The sequence below is a fragment of the Dryobates pubescens genome, chromosome 8, assembly GCF_014839835.1.
Source record: "Dryobates pubescens isolate bDryPub1 chromosome 8, bDryPub1.pri, whole genome shotgun sequence".
Taxonomy (NCBI): Eukaryota; Metazoa; Chordata; class Aves; order Piciformes; family Picidae; genus Dryobates; species Dryobates pubescens.
This window is the reverse complement of record NC_071619.1, coordinates 11165427-11189330: the sequence shown is the minus strand read 5'-3', so window position 1 is coordinate 11189330 and position 23904 is coordinate 11165427. Positions and strand designations below refer to the sequence as shown.

Here is a 23904-nt window from a genome sequence, read left to right as displayed (position 1 = left end):
AGGCACTGCCTTGCTGGCCTGTCCTTAAACATCACCAATGGACTGACTGATGCTTGCAACATGAAGCGGAAAATGAAATCTGACTCCTGCCTCAGTTTCCAGACAGCAGAACTAACAGATGATTTACCAGTCTGGCTTGCTTCTGTGTCAAATTCCTCTTTCCAGCTTCACTCAGCCACTTGTGTTCAATGATGGGAAAGCTACAGGAACTGAACTGGAAGAGCAGTATCCTGGGTCAGCCTCAATGTAACCGGTGCTCAGAACACCTGCAATTTATGATCAGTTGATCAGTTTAAAATTCAGGCACTGTACTCATCCTGACCTAAAAGCACACACAGAGAATAATGCTATAAAACTGGAACTGAGCAAGCAATGAAAAAGAAACAACAATGCAGCTAACTGTGGATATCTGTTCTTAAAAAGGCCTCAGTGAATACTGTATAGCAGATCAGAAAGGACATGATTTAACCAGGACACCTGGGACCAAATCTTGCAGCTACTTCCTGTGACTTCAAAGGCCACATATGTCTTTGCATAGTCTTTTAGTGGAATTGCTTTGTAACATCCAAAAAGGCAACTTGAGAAGATCAGACAGAAACATTTGAAATACCTCTACCAACAAGTTCAGCTCTTCCTTTGCAAGAGGGGCTTGGAGGAAGTAAAAGATTACTTATTTTTAATTGCAACTAGTTCCATTCATTGACGTCCAAAATTACCTAAGCAGCCTGAAGTTTACCAGTGCTTACTCTTAGATGTTATTGCTGGTAATTGCTGTGTTATGATTACAAAGCACTAGTATAAATCTCACTCAGCACTTCTTTGAATTTCCAAATGCCAAACATTCACATGCTCTTCTCTGACCCCATGTTCCTACTTAGTCACCATGTATGCCTATGTGCAACTCATCACCAATGAAATCAACACAAACACCAGCTGAATTCAGCTGATCTAGAGATTTTTATATGCTTTATGCTAAACTATTGGGCTTCAATCTTTCAAATTTACCTTCCTTTCTAGGTTACTCTAGAAGCCTGGTTATACAGGACAGCCCAGATGCACAATATTTAATGCAAATACCAACAGAAGCACAGCCCCAGTAGTAAAGTATGACTTGATTCCCACCCACAGCTACCATTCTCCAAAGGAGATAAGGAATACTGATTTCAGCAGCAAACACTTCCTGAACAGCTAAACGCTCCCTCCTGAGCCCAGCACGCACAGCTGGGATGTAGATATTGCTACCCCAGCAGCACAGGCAGCAGCTCACGCAAGAGAGGGACAATGCACCCAGCAGCTCCCATAATTCAGATCTGGCCACCACAACTGCCAAATCTGGATCATCTTGTGTGGAAAGCATTCTATGGAAGTGTACCTTCCTGGATGGTTCAGTGAGAATTTGCCTCCTGTAAATCCAGCAAGAATGTATCTTAAGTGTTTCATGCATTATGCCAATGTTAACAGAACTACAAGGCCTGGGTCAAAGCCAGCTAATCCAAAGGCCTATTCTTAAGTAAACAGTGGAAAACCACTGTACTTCAGAGCCTCCTGCAGAAACTCGCACAGGAAATCTCTGTTTTACCCTTTCCTCTGAACCAATTGTGCCAAGCAAGGTTAAATGATAATCTTGTAGTAAGGATATATGCAAACTAGCAAGTCTTTGTTTAAAAATATCTTGAAGGCAGCTGGGAGCTGTGAATACACTCTAACTAAATTAAGCTCAGTTTGGGCTGCATAATGACTTCAAGGAACCTTTGTTTTTAAATAAATCAATTGCCATGCAAAGAGTCATAATGGTAGTTTTGGAGACTGTAACTGTCATATTATTTGAAGGATGGGTACAACACAAGCAGTGCCAGAGTACATTGTTCCCACACATCTATTTCTACTAACTTCCTTCACGTTGGAGCCACCTTCGTATCCGAAGAATCACATCTCTTTGGACCTCCCCTTCTTCTTCCATCCACCTACCCACAGATGCTGTAATTTCAAAAAAGAAACCAACAGGTTGCTCACATCCCAGCAGCATTTCTATAGGTATCTCATTACGGTGACCCTTGCTCTCCACATTCCATGGGCTCACACCTTTGCAGAATTTAAAGCAATATTAGCTGGTACAATGCACAGGGTAAGAACCCAGTTGTTCTCTTGCTTATCTGTAACGAGAAGGTAGCATGCAGATAATGACAGTGGCGTTTCCAGCCTCTCCAGTTTAGTCAGAATTTTCTCTCTAATGAAGCTACCAAAAAAGGGCTGATGTGCTGGTACATCCTGCAACAGGTATTTATGCCCAGAGGATGATAAGCCAAAGGCTGCCCCAAGGAAGAAGTTTAGTCTCTACATTTCTGTACTAGTACTGAGAGGACTGGCACACAGTTGTTCACTACTCCTACATTTGGAGGCACAACTATCCAGAAAGTAAGAGCAAATCTGCTTTTGACCTTCTAGTAAGGCGCACACACTGTTACACGTTCAGGTAGTAGCAAAAATTGACACAGACTGCTGTGGGATTTGTTTTTTTAGGCTGAATTATTCAAGCTCTCTTCTTCATCTCATGCTATCATACCATAAATAAATAAATAAATAAATAAATAAATAAATAAATAAATAAATAAATAACTAAATTCTCCTGCTGTGGTTTCATACAGGAAGGTCTCCCAAGCACCTTTTTAGCTCGGCAAACAACATTCATGAGACTTAACGACTAACCCTATGTAGGTGGGTTCAGATTACCAATTGCATACAGTGGCTACCTTAAATAGCAACGCAATTATTTCCAGATGTTGCTTAAGGTCTATTTACTGTACATTAAGTTCTATTTAGTGTGCATGCCAGATTCTGTCTGTGGTTGTGTTAAGAAAGCAGACACACGTTATACACGCTCTCCATGCAGAGTACACAGTCCAAGGTTTTAGGAACCATTCCAGCTAAGGAGTCATAATGATTTAAACAAAATGCAGCTCATTGTAACCGTGACACATAATAATCATTTCTGTAGTGGTGCAAAACTGGCATTTTATAATAGGAAATATTTCTATGAATGTGCACTTTAGAGATGTTCAAGCAATAAGATATGCTTCAGCACAGAACACCCCGTTTTTGAAGACTCAGATCATGGCCATTTCAAGTATCATTTCAAATGGTATTTGTGCTGCTGACACTGTAAACAAAATGTTAAAAAAGTAGATGCAGTACACATAGTTAGTGAAGAAGTCCCATGTGCTGACTTGGTAACATATCTCATCCCAAAGAGCAAGACAAAGCATCCATTCCCAGGCACATTCTGTTCAGTTTTCTGCCCCATTATTCTCACTGCTAACAAAGCACAGCTGTTTTATATCAGGACACCCAGCGTTCATGAGCCACCCGAGGCAAGGACACGGTGTAGAGCAGGCACTGTGAACTCAGCCCAAGGTACATCACTCAGGCTGTCCTCTGATGATGTATAGCACCGTCCTCAGTTTCCCTTAGGGCAGAGCCAAAGTGCCTTGTTCTCTTCGTGGGGTTACACTGGGTGGCATACTAGTATTTCTTATCTTGAGGTGATTAGTTACAGAGGTGTTCTTTCAAGGCAGTGAAGACAAGGCACAGCTCTGCCAAACAGCAAGCCAGTTCCTATGACAACTTTCCACCGCAGCCTGGCTAGAGCCCATTAACCTATCCTTCCCCAGACCAAGCAGCTTCTCTGTGGTAATGTTACTTTGGGTCATCATAGACCTCTGTAAGACTGTTCAGTAGTGGCTAAGCAACGGCAGGTTGCAAGGTACTGAGCCACCCAGATCCTATGACAAACCCTAATTTCAACTTCCTATGAAAGAATGGATTCACTGAGTGTGACTGCTTGTGTCTCTTGCCCAAGACTTCCAGGGCAAAGCTGAAGTCAGCCCTTCTTCCTGCACCTCCTTGTAAGTCAGTATCTAGAATTTCTGTAGGATTCAAAGGTTGCAGATCAGCTCCGTTTGTCCTGGAGCACTGCAAGCCTGCTCTGGGGCCATCCCTAGATAACAGCTCACACTGCAAGCCAACCACTCATCTACTAGTTTTTACCAGAAGCATTATTTTATTAAGCTGAACTGCAAACAGCAAGGCATGATGTGAGCAAATAAACCTACCTGCTTCTTCAACAAGCATCAGTTAAACATCGTGTTTGAATCGCTTGCTCCCCTTTTACTTTAGGCATAAAAATAATACACTTGCATATTTTTAAAGGAAATAAAACACTCCTTTCAGTGTTTCCCCAGAGAGTAGAATATTGCAGTGTTTACCAGTAAACACCACACTAAGGTTTTTCAAAAACAAACATTCCCCTGGAAGTTAAAAAAACTCCAGGATAAATATTCCTAGCGATTGTAGGAAGGGACTGGTAAATTTCAATTCAAACACGGCAAGGAGCAACAATTCAAGAGGGATTTATAATAATAACTATCATTATTATTTAAAATGGCCTACAAACTGGAAATCAGCCTGGGGAAATTTCAGCCTGCACCTGATCTTTGCTAGCCTATATCCTAGAAACAGCATATATCCCTAACGCTGCCAATGCAAATATACTAACAGGCTATTCATTTCAAACCTCAGCTGAAAACATTTCTCCCATTCTTACAATTTTTCTCCCCATTTATCTCTGCAATTGTACTTACTTCAATGGAGCGTTTTCAATGTAATTCGGTGGTGCATTTTGCCATACAATTTGTCTGAATGACGCTCTACAGAGTAAAGGTTGCATTGTACTATATAATGAAACTACGTCTGTGCTTGAACAAACTCCAACTGCTGTTAATCAAACCAGCAAGCTCCTGAATGATCTTTTGGACTCTGGACTAATGGCAATAGATTATTTTAAATAGCGGTTCTACTCTAAAATATGTTTAGGTCGACATGGGCTGACAAAGACAGACAGACTTCCAGAGCTAAGCTGATGGGTTCACAAGTAAAACATCAGGGTTTTTCCCTCCCTGAGAGAACTACAAATTCAGCACATGAACCAAAGACAGATTAAAACGTGGTTTGGAGTTTTGTTCCTGTTTTTTCAACAAAACCATGTGACACCTGAGAGGTCCTGAAAATCTTCACATTTTCGATTTACTCGCTAGTGACAAACAGAGATACGGCTCAATATATTTGAATCGGCAACAAGATGTTACTCTAAACTGAGACAGGGGATCATCCGGATAGGTAAGAGGGAGGCATTTCTAAGTGGCTACTTGGAAGCATTTCGCAGTCTTTGACACTCAAATGGTAAAACTTCCAGAGACAAGGGGGGAAAAAAAAAAAAACAAAAAAAAAAAAGAAGTCTTTCAAAACATAAGTGAACATGAGAGGAATGTTCTCAAGACCACGTCAGAGAGGATCTTTAGTAGCCAGCTTGGCAGGCTGTAGAAACACTAGCAAGGGAATAAACTTGTGGGTTTCATCATCGCAGCAGTTCCAGGAATTTTTAAACCTGCCTATGCTACAAGAAACAGAACTGCCCTATTAAGTCATCTAGTCTATCAGAAACCAGTGTAGGTTTGTTTCCGCCATGCATTTTTCAGCATCATTTCTGGCACAGGCAGAGGTATTAAAAAAAACAACACGCAAAATGCGAGCAAAGTACATTTAAGTGTTTGGGGGATTTGGCTTGGTTGACTGGTTTACTGGGGGTTTTGCTTGGTTTGTTGGTTTGGGTTTTTTTTATGTTTGGGTGGGTTGTTTTGGGGGGTTTTTTGGTGGTGGTAGGTTGGATTCTTTTAAAAAATTATTTATTTTTTGGTGTCTCGCTCCTGTGTTTAGGTTATCAGCTCAAGTCTGATACAGAAGAATTGCCAACAGCAACTCAAACGAAACAAACCAGTGACAATGAACCCTCGCCCTGTACCAAGGCTGTCAGGGAAGCGTTCTGCCCAGCCCTGGAATCAGACTTCCTATCCTCAGCGAACAGGATCGCCTCTATCTACCTCCATAGCCGAGGTGGCAGCGAGCTGTAAGGTGCCGCCGGGACCCCTCTGATCCACGTGGGACGGAAGGCGGAAACGAACAGGACGGGCTACGGCCCCCAGAAACATATTCCCTAGGGCTCCTACTCCTCACGCTACCTCTCGGACGGCACCAAGGGAGCTTCCCCCGCGCCGGGGCGGCAGCAGCCAGCCACCCTGCCCCAGGAAGGGGGCAGCTCCGGGGCGGCAGCAGCCAGCCACCCTGCCCCAGGAAGGGGGCAGCTCCGGGGCGGCAGCACACAGCCACCCTGCCCCAGGAAGGGGGCAGCTCCGGGGCGGCAGCACACAGCCACCCTGCCCCAGGAAGGGGGCAGCTCCGGGGCGGCAGCACACAGCCACCCTGCCCCAGGAAGGGGGCAGCTCCGGGGCGGCAGCACACAGCCACCCTGCCCCAGGAAGGGGGCAGCTCCGGGGCGGCAGCACACAGCCACCCTGCCCCAGGAAGGGGGCAGCTCCGGGGCGGCAGCAGCCAGCCACCCTGCCCCAGGAAGGGGGCAGCTCCGGGGCGGCAGCACACAGCCACCCTGCCCCAGGAAGGGGGCAGCTCCGGGGCGGCAGCACACAGCCACCCTGCCCCAGGAAGGGGGCAGCTCCGGGGCGGCAGCACACAGCCACCCTGCCCCAGGAAGGGGGCAGCTCCGGGGCGGCAGCACACAGCCACCCTGCCCCAGGAAGGGGGCAGCTCCGGGGCGGCAGCACACAGCCACCCTGCCCCAGGAAGGGGGCAGCTCCGGGGCGGCAGCACACAGCCACCCTGCCCCAGGAAGGGGGCAGCTCCGGGGCGGCAGCAGCCAGCCACCCTGCCCCAGGAAGGGGGCAGCTCCCGGGCGGCAGCAGCCAGCCACCCTGCCCCAGGAAGGGGGCAGCTCCGGGGCGGCAGCAGCCAGCCACCCTGCCCCAGGAAGGGGGCAGCTCCAGGAAGCCAGCGGCTGGGAGGAGGCAGTTCGTGGCCCTGCGTGGGAGCGCGATAAGGAGGGAAAGGGCTCGGGGATTCACCCTGAGGGGGACGGTACCCTGGGGACGCCTTGCTTGGGACAAGATGGGGAGGCAGCAGGGGCTGTCGGGGCATCGTGGCCAGGCAGGGGTAGGGGTCAGTCTAGCCCCGAGAGAAGCGGCGGAGCCGGCGGGCGCTGCCTCTGAAGGGATCCCCCTCATCGGCAGAAAGGGAAGTGCCGCCGGCGGGCACTCGGGCTCCACTCACCGCCCCTCCCCTCCTCTCCTCGGCCACGACGGACAGACCCCCCTCTTCCCGGGATACGCGCCTGCGGGGAGGGGGCAGAGGGCGCTTCCCCCCACCCAACGGTCCCCACCAATGGTCCCCGCCACACGCCCGGCGCGCGCACGCGCGCACTGCCCCCGCGCGCCGGGGCCGCTCTCACCTCCTGCCGCGCTCGGAAGAACTACCCCGCACGACTGCCGCAGCGCCCAGGCGGCTGCAGTGCGCAGGCGCGGCCCGCGCCCCGCCCCTCCCGCCGGCAGGGACCGGGGAGAGTGTCTCAGCTCGGCCCTTAGCCGCAGAGCGGCGGTGACAGGGAGCGGTAGCAATGTGCCAACCCCTGGAACAGCCGTAACAAACACCGCCCCCGCCCCAAAGCCGCCCCCCAAGCCCGCTCCGGCCAGTGCACCAGTGGCCCTGCAGCTCCCTTTAGCCTGGCACTCCCGGAATGCCTGAGATCCCGCAGTTCTGTCAGCTGGCCTCAGTGTTGCTGCGTGCCGTGAAGGCTAAAGGAGACACAGCTTTTATTAAAATAACGCAATTAATTACAGATTTTGGGGAAGGTGTGTTTAAAGCGCAGGATGATATGAGAGGGGCTGGGTGCGACCCACCTGCTTCGAGAAGGGTGGTGAGAAGGTCCCAGGAGCAGCTGCAGGTGGCACTGTGGGTCGTGGCCACGTCTTGGGGGACAGTGGCATAAGGAATGGAGTTCTGCCTGCCCGTCCAGAATAAAGGTCCACTGCCATCAGTGAGCATGGGCCTGAGTCTGTTACACCTATGGGCATGGTGGTCCAGACTGGAAAGGCTCAGGGAATGACTGTGCAGAGTGAAAAATATTCATTAGTTCATTCCTTAGTGTACCACACTGGGCCAGCACCACCTGCACCTGCATCCAGTCTCCCTTCCCATGCCTTAGGGGTAGCTGCAGGCTGGGATTACTTTCTCCTCTGGCAGTGGCTTTTCCAGCCCTTCTGCTGCTGTGCTTCCTTTATCTCCCCAAGGATGCTCACTCAGCTTTCTCTCTATCTCCCTCTGTTCTGCACTCTCAGCTTTCTCTATCCCTCTCTGCTCTGGGTAAAAAGGTACTGCCACCACCCTCCACAGCATGAGGACACACCACTGGGCAGGATTTTGCTGACTTGGGCACACTTGGCCCATCATGGCTCCCCACATTCTGCAGGCCTTGCTCCATGGCCTTGCCAAAGGGAAGCACCCAATGGCACCAGCCTTTGGTACATGCTGTTAGTTCTAGCTTAAGGAGAGCCCAGTTTTGGTGCCAAGCCCATGGCAGGGTGATGTTACCTACCTGGGAAGCTCAGCCTGCACTTCCCAATACCCTGGGACATCTCAGAGCACATGCACTGGACAGTTGGAGATGCATCTACCTCAAGTGGGGAGCTCATTTCCATGTATGCTCATGACACAGCCTATCCTGGAGTGTATGTCTATGTGTGTCTAAATGTCTTTCCAACCCATATGCACAGGAGATGCACTGAAGCCAAGAAAGATGAGTAAAAGCAAGAAGGGAAATTAAATAGATTAAAATCCTTCAGCCAAGGAGGTCTGCAAAGTCCTGAGGTCTGCAAAGTCCTGCACAAGGAGGGTAGTGGGAAGGAACTGCATCCCAGCTCTTCCACTGGGTCACACAAGCCAGGGGAATTAAATTGGCTGGCAGCGACTCTTAAGCACAAAGAAAGATGATGGATTTTTCATGTGGCATATTATCAAACTAGATTAAAGAGCACAGTGGCATCCAGGAAACGAACTTGCACTGATTAGATAAGGACCAGCAAAACTGCTGCCCAAGGAGCTCCAGAGCTGCAGACAGCCAGAATCTAAGGAGTTATACCAGGGAAGCATAATTCTGCCACTGTCAGAAACAAATTCCTGAGTTAGAGCAGGCCAGCACAGCCATTTCCCTGTTTTCATTAGTGTTTCTGTGTGTGCACAATTCAGGCAATATGTTCCCCTTTATTTACATACTTATTACTTATATACATTTTCTCCCTGATTTTGCTGCCCTTACACACAGAGCTCTTCTGAAAGCAGTCAAACCTGCCTTTGCTGCTTGAGATCTGGCAGCAGGCTTCCAGGAGGTTCTTAGATCTGTCTTTTTCCTACCACTGGGAAGCATTTCCCTTTCATATGGCTGCCACAGCAAAATCAGGTGGCAAAACACCTACCCAAAGCAGTATTTTAAAGGTCTGTGCTGAAAACTGGCCAGAAGGAACGTGTCCTATTGCTGTGAATGTATACTCAGAGGACAGCTTTTTCTCTGAATCACAAACCCAGGCAGATTGCAGCTTGGGAGATAAACTGTTTAATGAGCCCCATCATCAGGCAGCTGCTGCGCAGAGAGGATCACAGAGTTTTAAGGAGTCCTCTTGCTGTCTCACAAGCAGTACTTGATTTATGAAGCAACTGGGAGGTATGGAATGATCCTGGGCAATTTAATCCCTAACACAACCCTGCAGGATTCAGTAGTGCACAATTCTTAGCTATGGGACTCTTTTCTTCTTTTGTCTGCCTTATGAAGTTCCTTTTAATGACCTGTGTACATGTACCAACAGAGACCCATGTGTTACATAGACATCAAGGTATCCTGAGGCTGAACACAACCCACACACTGCTCTGGTTTCAATTTGTGCCCACTTCCATTTTGCCACCTCATTTCAGGTCTGATACACTGATCTCAGTTCCAGTCTTCAGAATAGAACAGTTTTTAAATTTATTTTTTTTTTCCCAAGGACTTCCTTCCAGTTTTCTGGGACATGGCTCCTTCTCCAGGACATGGCTCCTTCTCCAGGACATGGCTCCTTCTCCAGGACATGGCCGCAATGCAGCTCTCCCTCTCACTGCGAGCACTATACAGAGAGCCAGGTCAGGTGCCTAAGGGGCTCACATGGGAACGGTGTTTGAGTGCCAACCACCTGTGATGGAGGTCCTGCTGCAGCTGCCTGGAACACGGGAGCACCCTCATAAGTGGCAGCTCATGCTGAGGTGATTCCCAAGATCTCAGCCACCCTTTGCTTCTCTAAGAAGCAGGCTTCCAGTGTGCTAGAGCATCCTTGTTCTGTGGAACAGCAGCACTTATTATCATTTATTGACTTCAACTTCTTGTTCTCATTCAGCTACAAGGTCCTTTCAGTCACATTGTCACCTGGCTCAAGTCCTGCTTCTTTCATGAATGTTTCTTCCTTCAGCATAGAAAGACTTCAGAATACCTCAATCCTTTGGGACGCAAAGGAATTCAATCCCAGGGTCTTTATTCGTGGACATCAGCGGTCCCTGCAGAGACTTTTGCATTTCTTCTGCTGGAGGAAATGGTGACACTCTTAACTCTGCATTTAGATGATATATGTGTATGGCAGTGCTAAAACAACACAAGTGAGGAAGCCAGGACAAGCTGCACTCCACTTTTCCAAGGCAAAAGAGAACCACAGAAGCCCCTGTCATTGGTAATGAGTATCAGTGCAAAGTCATCAGAACAATGCCCCACACATAACTAAGCAGAGCTGGACACTTCTCAGTTATTTGATCAGCTACTCCTAGTAGCAGAAACCTGACTTATGATACTGTAAAGCAAAGCAACAGATGTTGGGGAAGTGAAAAACACGAAAAAAACCCCACCAACCAAACAAAACCAATCAAACAAAACCCAAACCAAACCAAACAAAACCAACAGAAACAAACGAAACAGAAGAAGGAGAAGATTTCTGCATCAGTAGTGTGAGCCAGGCAGCTCCAAGGTCAGGACAGCTGTCAGGCTGTAGTGAGACTGTCTGCCTGCCTTGCCCTGCCACCAAAACGTTAAACTGCTTGGATCATACAAGTGTTGTACTCCTGCTGTCACTGACCTAAAAGGGGCTTCAGGAATACTGAGTTATTCCAGAAAAACTACCTGTGAGCAGATCTGAGTCCCAGAAAAAACAAGGCAGAAGCCAAGTCTCTCACCTGTGTGTGTGCACAGCTCCTGTCCCTTTCCTTTCTCTCCACTGACTGACAATTCTCATTCCTCCTTTCCTCTGTGGGACATATTTATGGGACTAAGGTGGGCTATATACATTTTTGTGTGTTTATTCTATCCCAAATCCCTGACCAGCCTGCTGCAGCAGTAGGGCAGTGCTCTACCTTGGGTTGGGCTCACCTTACTCCCAAGCAAAAGGGATGTTTTCCCCACAGGGTTTCTGCCACAGGCAATGCCCTTTTAAGCATGGTGTATGACTTTTGATAGTCATGGCTCTCTCCAACACTAGCCCTGGCTTGCTGCACTGCATATCTGCTGGACCTCCCTCATGTTGTCCCCTAGTCATCTGTGAGAACAAATGGGGACAAGTGGAGTAGAGAAACTAGGCATCGGTGTAGATCTCAGTGGCACAGAGATGCACAGCAGGAGACAGAATCCAGTTGTATGTTTTGCCATGTTCCTCACACCTGGATCACAATTGCTTTAAACTGGTTCTCCATCTCACAGCTACTTTCTGTGCTGCTGCTCCCAGAGATCAGACACTTCTCACTGGTCTCTTGGCGGGTCCTACCCTAGGGTACTGTGTTCCCAGGCAGGGCAATTGGCCTGAAGTGGGTTGTTCCCCTTCCTGTCAGCTCTGCAGCCCTGCATATTCTCAGCAAACCTCTGCCAGTGGGAAGAACCAGTCTGCTTGTGTGGACAGGAGAGAAACTGAAGCAGTTCTTTCAGTTCCTGGCAAACAACCTGAAGACAAAATTCTCCCTCATCTCTTCCTTGTGGCATGACTGGGCCAGTCATGAGTCTCTGTCCTGGGCACCCTCTCCAGCAGGTATGTTCCCACCTCTGCATCACCCCTGCATCCCAACCTGCTCAGGGCCTCATCCTGCAGGCACTCTACACTCTTGTAGGCACCACAATCCAAACCAGAGGAAAGGGGACAGGACCAGCCTCTGGGGACAACTTCACCCTCGGGCAGAGACACACAGTACAGGTTTCCTTGACCATGAGCAGCTGGGAGTATCCCCGCAGGGGAGATGTGTATGTGTGAGTGTTTGTATCTGCATGTCTGTCTGTCTCTTAGTCTTTCTGTGTGTCTGCCTGCTTGTCTCTCCACCTGCCCATTTCTGCCTGCTCCCTTCTGTGGTTCTGCTTCTTCTTGCCTGTGCATCTGCGTGTGTGTCTGTGTGTGTCTCTACCCGTCTGCTCGTCCCTTTGTTTGCCTGGCTCTGAGCATGTGTATGTGTGAGTCTAAAGGAATGTACTTATCGCTTTTCATGTGCCTGTGCGTCCGTCTATCTGCTTGTCTGTGTGACCTTGTCTATCTGCTCGCCTAGTTTGTGTGCTCTTTCTGTGTCTGTCCATCCCTACCCACGTAAATCTCTCTGTCCTTACCCGTAGCCCGCCCACCGACACGGCTGTTCAGCACCGAGAACCTACGGACAGTTCCTGCCACCTCCTGCTGCGGCACTCACGGGGACGCTCCGAGAACGGAGCCGCTCTGCATCCCGTACCGCTCCGCAGCCTGCACTGCTCCGCACTCCGCACTGCTCCGCAAACTGCATCCCGCACCGCACCGCGCCCCGACCCGCGCCCCCTCCCCACCGGAGCGTCCCGCCCCACGCCACTCTCCGCTCCGCTCCGCGCCCCGCCCCGCCATACATAAGCGCTGTCGCCGCCGCCGGCGGTCCCGAGCCGCCGCCATGAGCTATAGCGCGGAGCCGGCGGCACTGGCCGCCTCCTATCGCCACCTATACACGGAGGGCCCGCGGCGCTCCGAGGGGTCGGTGGGCCTGCGGGCGCGCCCGGGCGCAGAGCCGGGGCTGGGGTGGGAACGGAGCGCCGAGCAGCAGCGAGCGCGGGCCAGCGAGAAGGAGCAGCTGCAGGGCCTGAACGAGCGTTTCGCCGGCTACATCGAAAGGGTGCGGGCGCTGGAGGAGCGGAATCGGGCGCTGGCGGCAGAGCTGGCGGCGCTGCGGCAGCGGTCGTTGGAACCGCGCCGGCTGGGCCAGCTGCTGGGCGGGGAGCTGCGCGCCCTGCGCGCCCGGCTCGAGGAGGCGCACGGGGAGCGGGCTCAGGCGGCCTTGGAGCGGGCGCGCCTGGCCGAGGAGACGCAGCGGCTGCGGGCGCGCTGCGAGGAGGAGGCGCGGGGCCGAGCCGACGCGGAGCAGGCGCTGCGCTCCCGGCAACAAGCGGCCGAGGCGGCCGCCCGGGCACGCGCCGACCTGGAGCGGCGGGCGGCGGCTCTGCGGGAGGAGCTGGCGGCGATGCGCAGCGCCCACGCCGAGCAGCTGGCCCAGCTGGGCGCCGAGCTCCGCGCTGCTGCGCCCCCGGCGCCGGCTGCTGCCGGCCGGCCCGATTTGGCGGCAGCGCTGCGAGAGCTGAGGGCTCAGTACGAGGATCTGGCGGCCCGCAACCTGCAGGCTGCCGAGGACTGGTACCGCGCCCGCTGCGCCCGTCTCCACGAGCGGGCGGCCCGCAGCCAGGAGGCCGTCCGCGCCAGTCGCCGGGAGGCCGGCGAGTGCCGTCGCCAGCTCCAGGCCCGTTTGGCGGAGATGGAGAGCCTACGCGGTGCCCACCAGTCTCTGGAGAGGCAGCTGCAGGAGCTGGAGGAGCGGCACAACGCCGAGGCCGCCAGCCTGCAGGTGAGCCGGGCGGCGTCGGAAACCGTCACTGTCCCCTCCGCGCGCAGGGCCCGCAGCACCGAGCAGCGCCGGACAGCTCCGCGCCCGCGCTCGGTACCGTGCGGCACTGAGCATCCTCCCCTCGGGTAATGTGCCCGAGTTCTCAGCGCCGCCATCCCAGCAGCCTCCCTCGGTACTGTGTAGCACCGGGCATCTTCATCCCGTGCAAATCCCTGAGCACCGAGCCTCCGTGCAGCACCGGCACCTCCGAGCCAGCACTGCCCCTCCCTTGTCCTGTGCAGCGTTGAGCATTTGCATTGCAGGCAAAAGCCTGCAGTGCAGTTCCATCCTCTGCAACAGCTCCTCCCGCAGCTCTGTGCAGTGCCGGACATCCCGATATATGCAGTGCCCCTCCACCCCGCACCATCCAGTGCCCAGCACCCCTGCTATCTCCTGCTTCGCTGGTCTGCATGCAACACCTCTCTCCCGACATCGGTGCTATGCAGCACCAACCCCTTTGCTTGTGCAGTGCACACCAAAATAGGGGCAAGAAGGTGCCCCTGCAGCCTCCCTCCCACCCTGACATAGGGCCTCTCTGCCATGCACAGTGGATCCTGCATCATCAGGGTGTTGCCTACTGCCTTCAGCCTTTATCCAGAGGCAGAAACTCAGAGGGCAGGTTTCAGAACAGGCAGGGCCAGGACATTCCTTCCAACAACCCCTTCTCACAAGACATGGCATTGCCCTACCTCCATCCTGTTCCTCAAGGGTCAGCTCCAAATTGCCCACACATTCTCTGTTTTTGTGGGTAATTCCTCAAAGCTGTCTGCTTGGCCACTTGCCCTGGGGCCTAGTTCTTGGCACCTGCAGAAACTGGAGCTTGGCAAACATTAAGGTTGAATTTGCAGCCAGATCCCAACATCTCTTATATCCCTGGAAAGACTCACATGGGGCAGGCACTGAGCACTCCATATCTCTTATTCCATTACTGCAGTATTACTAAATTGTCTTGCTGCAGGAAACATTCATGATTTATAATAAAATAAATGCTGAGATTCTGCTTTTACATAGCTGTTAAATGATCTGTGCTTTCTAGATTGAGCTGTTTCCTTATAAATACTGGGGGGGGGGGGGGGGGGGGGGAAAGGCTTACATCATACTAAAGCATGTTGTTATTTCACACCCAAGTAATGCCTTGTCATTTTCAAGGCCAAGTGTTGCCAGGCTCTTTAGAATCTGTGACTGTAGCTCCAAGCTGCTTGCAATCTTCCTGAGTATTTAAGGTTGTTTTCAACAAATATTGTGGAAATGGGCAGTAAATGGTATTTTTCTGGACTGAGGGAAGGGATTACACACAGTAATCTTCTTAAGCAGTCTTGATGCCATGTAAAAAGAGGGATTCTGGGGACAACCTATCAATTGAAGGGAAAAAATAATGCATCTGGATTAAACAGCACAATAGATGAAATTGCTTTAGGGACAGCACAGCAGCATTTTCCAACATGACCCTCAGGATCTGCTTAGGTGTGGTAACACTTAGGAATCTTTCAAGCAAATGTGCATGTGTAGGTAAATAATTTCTCTGGCTGCAACCAGTGGAAAAGTCTGGAAGTCCATCATAAAGGAGAATATTTCTATTGTTCAAGCTTTTGAAATGTTCCTATGTACAGCTAAAGCAGGGGTGTGTCTTTGTATTAGATTATCCAGTCTGATCTGGTATGTGAGAGCTTTCCATTAGAGGACAGGTTTGCAGTGCTGTGGGGAGGGGGTTTTGTTCAGCCAGCTCATAGAGTCAGGGAGTGGAAGAGAGACACGGGTGGAGCAACATGGATAATCCATTTTTAAAGAGCATTTTGCTCTTGCAGACTGCAGGCAGAGAGCAGGAGACTGAAGGCACTGAGAGGCAGAGCAGCAAGAGTGAGACTATGCCAGGGGCAGGGTCACCCGAGGTCCCTCCCTCCTGTCATGGCTTAGTGCAGCAGTAGTCTGACTACATTGGAGCAGAGATTTTAATCTGTACCTCAGTGGCATCCATGCATATCCTGAAGCTTTCCAGCTGGTGCCCCAGTGGTCTCCTTGAACCTTTTCCCATTGCCCAATCCCGGAGCCACCACTCTATGCTTCTGTCTTATTAGAGAAGATCATGGGGGCAGCACAGATCAAGGCAGAGACTTCAAGGATGTCCTGCAATTGTCCTGCAAGATAGGATGTGTCCAGCTTACTTGCCTGCGAGATGCCCCATGCCCCATTCAGGATGATCTGGCTCTGCTTTTCTGAGGGCCTCTGCTCTGGGCTTGCTGTGTCAGGCTCAATGCAACTCACTCCTTCGGCAGCTCCACATCTCATGGCTGTCTCTGCACTGTGCACAAGGAAGGTTATGCAGGACTTAAGAGGGGGACAGGATGGGAATGATGCAGCAGGGTAAAGCTCCTTCACTGGAAGAGAGGAGCTGGAAGCAATCTTGAAGGCTCTGCTGCAGAAAGGAGTGCAGGAGAGCAGATGTTGGCAGTGGTCATTGCAGGGCTTTGCAGGCAGGGCTGCACTGTCACTTAAAGGAAACTGCTTACTCATTCCCTGCTCCAAATCACAGCTGGGTGGCACAGCAGGGTGTCTGGACATAGGAAGCCATCTGATTGGGAAGAGCCCTGTAGGAATGGGTTCCACTGCTTTCAGGCTCCTGTACAGATGCCTGAAGGCATGTGGGAGAAAACCAGGCTGCTTGTTTTCTGAAGGGGAAAAAAAAAGACATAAAAAAGGATTAGTTCTCTTTGTTATCAGGAGATACAGCCTTGGACTCCTCCACATCTCAGGCAGAACTGGGTGTAGTAGCAGCCATGGCAGGGCAAAGCTGATGGGAAAGATGCTAAGACATCATTATCCAAGTGAGCACCCTGGCTCTTGCAGGGCAGGTCCCTGACTTCAGAACCCCTCAACCTGAGATATTTTCTGGGGAAGGTGTCATCTTTTCCCTCCTGGAGCCAGCTCTTCCCTTCTGCCCTGGCAGCACCACCTCTCCTTCCACAGCCTGGATGTATGTCTGAACCTTTCTTAAGCCTCCCAGACACAGACTGCAGCCCTTCTCTAGGCATCTGCTCCACCCATGGGCTGCCGCAGTGCTGGGTGCTCTCACTTGTCCCACTGAGCCACCTCCCCAGCTTTGACAGTTTAAGCCCAAAACTTCCCATACCCACCAAGCAGCTCTTCCTGTCCCTCTGTAGCAGCCTATCTCATTCCCTGCAGAACTGGGAGCTCCATCACTATGCACTACTTGGCCTCCCTTCCCCTTCACAGAACCTGCCACAGATGGGTAACTGTATAAATCCGTCGGTGCTGCCTCTCCTCGCTGCACACATTCACAAGCCTTGCCCAGTGCTCTGCTTGCTCCTTCATCCCTGTCAGCATGAGATTTCATGGTCCCAGGTTCCTGGTAAGATGTGTCATCATGGACCAGCTGTGCATGACAGCTTCCCTGTCTAAACAATAAGCAGAGCAGAAAACCCATGGGAGAGGTCCCTCCTCCTAAACACATCCCTGAGCACACTTGCCTTTGCAGGACACAATTGGGCAGCTGGAGGATGACCTGCGGAACACCAAAAATGAGATGGCTCGGCACCTGAGGGAGTACCAAGACCTGCTTAATGTCAAGATGGCCCTTGATATTGAGATAGCTGCCTACAGGTAAGGCTGCTCTGACCCTGCTCTGTCTGTCTGTGATAGTTTTAGGCCCAATCCCAATACACTGACCCTACCAGGCTGGGGTATTTTCAAGAGCCCAGAAAAACTCTGGGTACACTCAAAGAGCAACACCATTGTGTTACTCATCTCCTCTGCCTTGATCTGTCATGCGCTCCTATCTGGGAGCAACCATGGCTTCATGACATGCCTAGCAGCCATGTTCCCCAGCTGTCCCTGAACAGTGTTTTTTGATGGGGGCAGTTGGGGTTGGAGACATGGCTCTCTGGCAAAGTCAAAGTAGATGCTAAAGGCAGAGTCCTTCTGGTTCGGGGTTTCATTTTTCTGGTGTTTCTGGAAGGAGAGGAGTGAGCTGGTGTCATGTGCTCTGTATTGCAAGTGCTCCAAAAATGCTGTGATTTTACACCAGCTTCATGGTGTGGTGTGACCTGAGCCAATGTCCACCGCAGGCTGATGCAACAGCCTGGAGTACTCAGTCTTGCTTGCAGGTCACAGCACCCCCTTAGACTTTGAAGATGTTTCACATGAAATGTTCCCAGACTAACCTCTTCTCTTATGATGTGCTTGCAGGAAGCTGCTGGAGGGAGAGGAGAACCTCTTCAACATGGGAAGCACTAGCCTTTCAGAGCCCTATCCTGTCTCTAACCCCACTTACTCCTTCCAGCCAAGAGGTTTTAGTTCCTCCACTCTGTCCTTCATGGAGGAGAAGCAAGGAGAGGTTATTAAAGTGACCTCTAAAATATCACACAGCAGGGCTGAGATGATTGAGGGGTCCATAACTTCTGCAAAGAAAAGAGGGAGATTAAATGTGCATGATGGAATCCTTGCAAATGCAAAAATGTAACCCTCAGGACCCTGCCCATTTTGAGTCTGATGAGGAACAGTCTCCACTTGGCCTTTAACTCATCCCTTCAGGCACAAAGACATGCTGGGCTTGCAGGAGGCTCTCCCTTAGAAACACATAGCTCCCTAGGGACAATGACCTGGGACCAGCTTCCTCATGGGTCCCACCATGCGGAGGCTGAGCTTGGCACATTGCTCCCTTTTAAATGGGACAGAGGCATGGACAGGTAGCTTGATGCATGTTGGTCATTGTTATGGTGGCACAGTGGACTTGTAGCACCCACCATCCCTCCCCTCCCTCCTCCAACAACAAATGAGGAGCTTGCTGGGACTGCTGCTCAGCTGGCTCCCTGGGGTTCATGGGAGAGTGAGGGAGACATGTCTACTATGACTAGTTTCAAGGACACAGACCTTTGTCTGCTATCCAAATCCGTGTTTATCCAAACTCTACCCCACTCCTCAAGCTGTAGCTAACCACTTTTAATTCCAGAAGCACAGAAATAGCCATACTGGACTGTTACCACACCTGGTGTCTGGTCTGTGAGCCACTTCTGTTTTAAACTATAAGGAATGTTTGTTTTCTCTATGTCCTGACTGTTTTTTGGCAGTGATAATCTAGGCAGGCATGCAGGGTTTGCTAACAGCACATACAGAGCAGGGAACTGGTGCATCAGAGGTGAAGGCATCACCATGCCATAGGGCACAGTACCTCATCTGTGTCACTGGCTGCAAAATGACAGGGTCTGCAGGGCCACTTGTTTGGCTGCACAGTAATCAGATGGAAACTCAACGCTCATATTAGCATCATGCCCCAGATGGTGCTGGGAAGCTGCAGGACTCCAAACACCAGCTCGCAAAGCATTCTTGTCTCCACTCTAAGTGTTCCAATGTGTGCCAAATTTGATATAGGATTTACAACTATAGGTTTCCTTCAATGCCTTAAAACTGCCACTGATTGCTTTTGCAAGAGCCAGAGACTCTGTGTGCGTGTTGTAGTGTGTCAATGCCCTGGCAAGGTTATCATCAGAGACCTCACTGCCCTCACGGTGGTGCCAGAGTAGTTCCTGGAACCAGCAAATTGTTTGCTCACTCTCTTTCCTCTTCTATTGTAAGGCACAAATTAACAAATAAAGAGAAAGAAATAGTTATGTGGATCAAAATGAGCTGGGGTTTTTTTTTTTTTGCTTCTTTGCTTTTGCTCTGCTTGGAAACACATTTCAGTGTCTGTCCTGCAGCTGGTTTGGTCCCCAGCAGTCTCTGCAGTCCCCCACAAAGAGCTTGGTGTGGGGTGTGCAGCTGCTAAAGTGTTCTGCTGGGGCTGCAAGGCAAGCTTGTCTCACTGATGGCAGAGGGGCATTCCACTTGCCAGTGCCTGTTATGGTGGCCTGGAGTCTTAGAAGAGTTCATCACCGGGTGGCCAACAGAACAGGGTCTTCCATGGCCAAGTGTACTCTCATTTGCCCAGAAAATGGGACTCTGGGGCTTTGATTTGCATCACCCCCCTGATAGCTGAGTCTCACGACACCTGCCATTTCTCTTCTACCTTGCTTGCATGCTCAGGGGTTAAAAGTATCCTTTGTTTACCTTCACAAGTGAAGATAAAGCAGTTTACACAACAGCAGATGGAAGAATTGAGGGTGCACCCCACCCACCTCCCAAGTAAACCTAGTGGCCAAAGATGTCCAGAGAGCTGGCATGAGCAGTGCTGGCATACATTCAGAAATGCTCACACTTTGCCAGAGATGTGCCTGTAGAGGAGCACATGGCGGGCAGCAGGGCATGGAACAGCACAGGCAGGCTCCTGGCTGGGAGGCCTCACCAACATCACACTGTCACACCACGTCATATGTCCCCAGGGACAGAGTGACAGTCACAGGCCTCTCTGCTAATGCTGCAGGCCAAGAGCAGCACAGCCACTTCCCTACCACACCAATAACCCTGGGGGCGATGCCCTGTCAAGGCCACTCACCGAGCAGTGACACAGGGCCAGAGGAGGCAGTCCTGTGGGTGGGTGAAACAAGGAGTACCTTTTGGAAGCAGGGGAGGAGGTCAGGGCATGGCTGGGGTACCACATCCCACTGGCAGCCTCCAGCAAAACAGCATAGATAATTGGGAGCACCCAGGCAGAGCTTGTGGGGCTGGAACCTGCAGAGTTAAATCCAAGGCACTGGAACACAGAGCGAGGGCAAGCAACCTCCAAATATCTCCTGGCTCAGCTGTCGGTTTGGAAATGCAAACAGACACCATTCCTCCCAAACCACAGGGGAAATAAAAGGCAGATGTGACTGTGCAGCTAATGTAATAGATTTCGAACCTCAAATACCCTCCAGTGCTGTTTTCTTTCTGTCTCTTGAGTATAAGCAGCCTGACCTGTCCTTTATTCCCAGCACAAGCCTCTATCAAGATTCTTGCTTGCTCAGCTGGCTGGATGCTAGCAACAAAGCTGGGAATGTTATTCTGGTGACACATTGTGTATGGGCTGCAGCCACAGAGGTGGGCAAAGGAGTCAGGGGGAAGAAAAGGCGCTGCTTTGGGAACCAGCTGCCTTGCAAAGCTCAGCTCCAGAGATTTCCTTCATTCCTGTAGCTCTGCAGCATTTTGTTGCTTTCTCGTGGTGTTAAGCCCCAGAAGGGGTAGAAGGGCAGCAAGCAGAGAAGGGACCTGCACACTTAGGATACACCAGAAAGGAACAGGATGGATTTTACATCACCTAATGAGTTTGATAGGCCCTCTGCTGGACCATGGCCCTGTGATTTTACAGAATCTGAGATGCCAAGCTTCAAATACCCTGATAGCAGCAAGTCATTGGCCAACTCCACAAATACTCTCCTAGGACTAAGGGTGAACAAGAGCCCTTGTGGGAGATGGACACAGCTTTTCTGAAGGACAGAGCCCAACCACAGGTGCTGTGCATCAAGGGAAGAGCTCCCCAGTGGCCAGGGCTGCCCCCAGCTTTGCAACAGCCTCCCATCTAGCCATGCCCAGCCTCTGGAGGCAATGCCAGGACTGTAACACCTCAGCAGATCACTGCTGCTTTGACACAAACACATTGTTGTTACACTAACTCAAACCCCAGCGAAGATGGTGATACAGCTCCAGCAACAAATTTGCAGCTGCAAAGGAGTCAGTCAATATTGCATTTCACCTCATATGGGATTACCATTTAGCTCCCAAAAATAAAACCTGACCCATTCAGTGATTAAACCTGTACCTATGGCAACTTTGAGACCTCAGCAAATGTAGAGTAGAATAGAATAGAATAAACCAGGTTGAAAGAGACCTTAGAGATCATCGTGTCCAACCTATCATCTACAGAAAGAGAGATTTGACATTGGAAGGGGCTGCCTGGGGAGGTGGTGCAGTCACCATCACTGGAGGTCTTTAAGAGGAGACTGGATGAGGAACTTAGTGCCATGGGTTAGTTGATTAGATGGTGTTGGGTGATAGGTGGGACTCGATGATCTTGAAGGTCTTTTCCAACCTGGCTGATTCTGTGTGATATTTTGTGAACTCCTGACACTCGGGCTCACAGTCTCCTCTTGCTGGGAATTAGCAGATCTGTAAAAGCAACTCAGTTATGCTGCAATACAACAAGTATTTATTTAGGATCTGTGTTAGCTGTGACACTGCTAAATAGGTAACCAGAAAATAAAACCAGAATCATTTCAAATAAAGAAACAACAGTGTCTGTAATATAATGGACAAATCCAAGCACACCTTCTCTCACTTCTTAAACTTGAGGATGGCTCATCTCCCACAAGGGCAAAGATGCCATCCCAAGATGGTATGTTGTAACAGAAGATCTTCTATCATCAGGACCAAAAGTGACTGGAGGAAAGCCAAGGTTAAAAGGAGACCAACAGAAATAAAACAACAGCAGGAGAGTTGAAAGAAAGGTGGCACATCTTAAGGCAAGAAGACTGATTATCTTTATGCACAGGAAACCACACAGCCCACACATCAGCCTTGGCAACAGCCAAAGGTCACCCCTGCTGCATGCTGATGTGCCCCAGGGGGTACTGCAGGCAGGGGAGCAGATAAAACATCCCTGCCTTCAGGGTATGCTATGAGCCGAAATAAAGCAGGACCTTCAGCCAGGAAAACTAGGATATGTTCTCTGAAGGCAGGTGAGGAAGAAATAGAGTCATGGACAAATGGGAAATCAGAGGTCACTAAGCATTCATACCAAAAATATCATGGGCAACCAATCTTCAATCCTCATTCTGAAAGAATGAAATCCTGCCCATCTGCATCTCAGCTGGCATGTGATTTACCCTACAGACAACCTCTCTAAAAACATTCAGATGCCCCTTGTGAGTCTTTAAATATCAGAAACTGACACTTACATCATAGCCAGTGGCAGCACTGCTGTCTCAAGCCTATGCAAGTCAGCAGTATCCTAGAGTGACATTGATTGGAATAAACTGCCAGCTTCTATACAGCTGCTACGATTTACAAATAGGCCCTGCTGTAGAGGTGAAGTTCAAGCCTGAATTAGGAGAGAAGCTGCAGTGTAAAATGTATACTAACTTTTTTTGGTAAGCATAGAGCTATACATAGAAAATAAAATAATGACTGATAATGAAACAGGAAGTGACAGTATGAAGAATATGAGCCAGAAGGCTTGCATCCAGCCAGGACAATCAGAGCAGCAAAGAAAGATCTGTCTCCCAGAGTACGTGGTAACAACAGCTGTAAACATGAATGAAAATAATCTAGAGGTGACTTGGGGGGGGGGGGGGGGGGGGAGGGGAAATGTATGTCTTGACAAAAGAAAAAAAGGAGTCCTGTAATTATATGGAGTAATTTCTCCTGTATCTGTGTTGAAAAATTATCTTGACAACTTCATTGAGCTATTTCTCATTGAAATCTTCATTTAAAGGAGAGTCCCAGAAATCCCATGTTACTCCAGCTAACAATATGGCAGTTAGCTCCAGTGGAGACTGTGGTATTAAACTGCCCTTCACTATTCAAATTTGTAACTGAAAACTGGGCCCCTCAGTTTAGGAAAGATGTTGACTTGCTAGAACGTGTCCAGAGAAAGGCAACAAAGTTGGTGAGGGGTTTGGAACACAAGCCCTATGAGGAGAGGCTGAGGGAGCTGGGGTTGCTTAGCCTGGAGAAGAGGAGGCTCAGAGGAGACCTTATTGCTCTCTACAACTATCTGAAAGGAGGTTGTAGACAGGCAGGGGCTGGTCTCTTCTCCCAGGCAACCAGCACCAGAACAAGAGGACACAGTCTCAAGCTGCACCAGGGGAGGTTCAGACTGGATGTTAGGAAGAAATTCTTCATAGAGAGAGTGAGTGCCCATTGGAATGGGCTACCTGGGGAGGTGGTGGAGTCACCATCATTGGAGATGTTTAGGAGGAGACTGGATGGGGTGCTTGGTGCCATGGTTTAGTTGATTAGGTGGTGCTGGATGATGGGTTGGATGCGATGATCTTGCAGGTCTCTTCCAACCTGGTTTATTTTATTCTATTCTAAACCCCAGGGCACATGCAGCAGTTTCAGGATCAGCTGCTGTACTTTTGAGGCTGACATTGGGAGCGTGGCATGAAAATACGACAGCTGCATTTCAAATTGGCTAAAATA

The 23904-nt window shown here is 50.3% G+C and overlaps 2 protein-coding genes across 4 annotated transcripts in view; one reads left to right on the top strand and one right to left on the bottom strand.

Annotated features, from left to right (window-relative positions):
• Window positions 1–7420, bottom strand: part of NT5C2 (5'-nucleotidase, cytosolic II) — a 65459-nt gene extending 58039 nt beyond the window's left edge. Inside the window, exons 1-2 of one of the 3 annotated variants that reach the window (XM_054163714.1) lie at window positions 7352–7404; window positions 128–266 (exon numbers count right to left, since the gene is read on the bottom strand). The gene's annotated coding sequence lies outside the window, so the exon portion shown is untranslated. Of the gene's footprint in view, window positions 1–127; window positions 267–7351 lie in introns of all 3 variants that reach the window. The other 2 variants (XM_054163712.1, XM_054163711.1) reach the window with 2 other exon arrangements.
• A 5409-nt stretch (window positions 7421–12829) lies between these two features.
• On the top strand, window positions 12830–18911 carry INA (internexin neuronal intermediate filament protein alpha). The gene is made up of 3 exons (XM_054163718.1): window positions 12830–13797; window positions 17330–17454; window positions 18040–18911. The coding sequence occupies exons 1-3, from the start codon at window positions 12856–12858 to the stop codon at window positions 18311–18313; spliced, it is 1341 nt and encodes a 446-aa protein (XP_054019693.1). The 5' UTR covers window positions 12830–12855; the 3' UTR covers window positions 18314–18911.
• Window positions 18912–23904: the final 4993 nt, after the last annotated feature.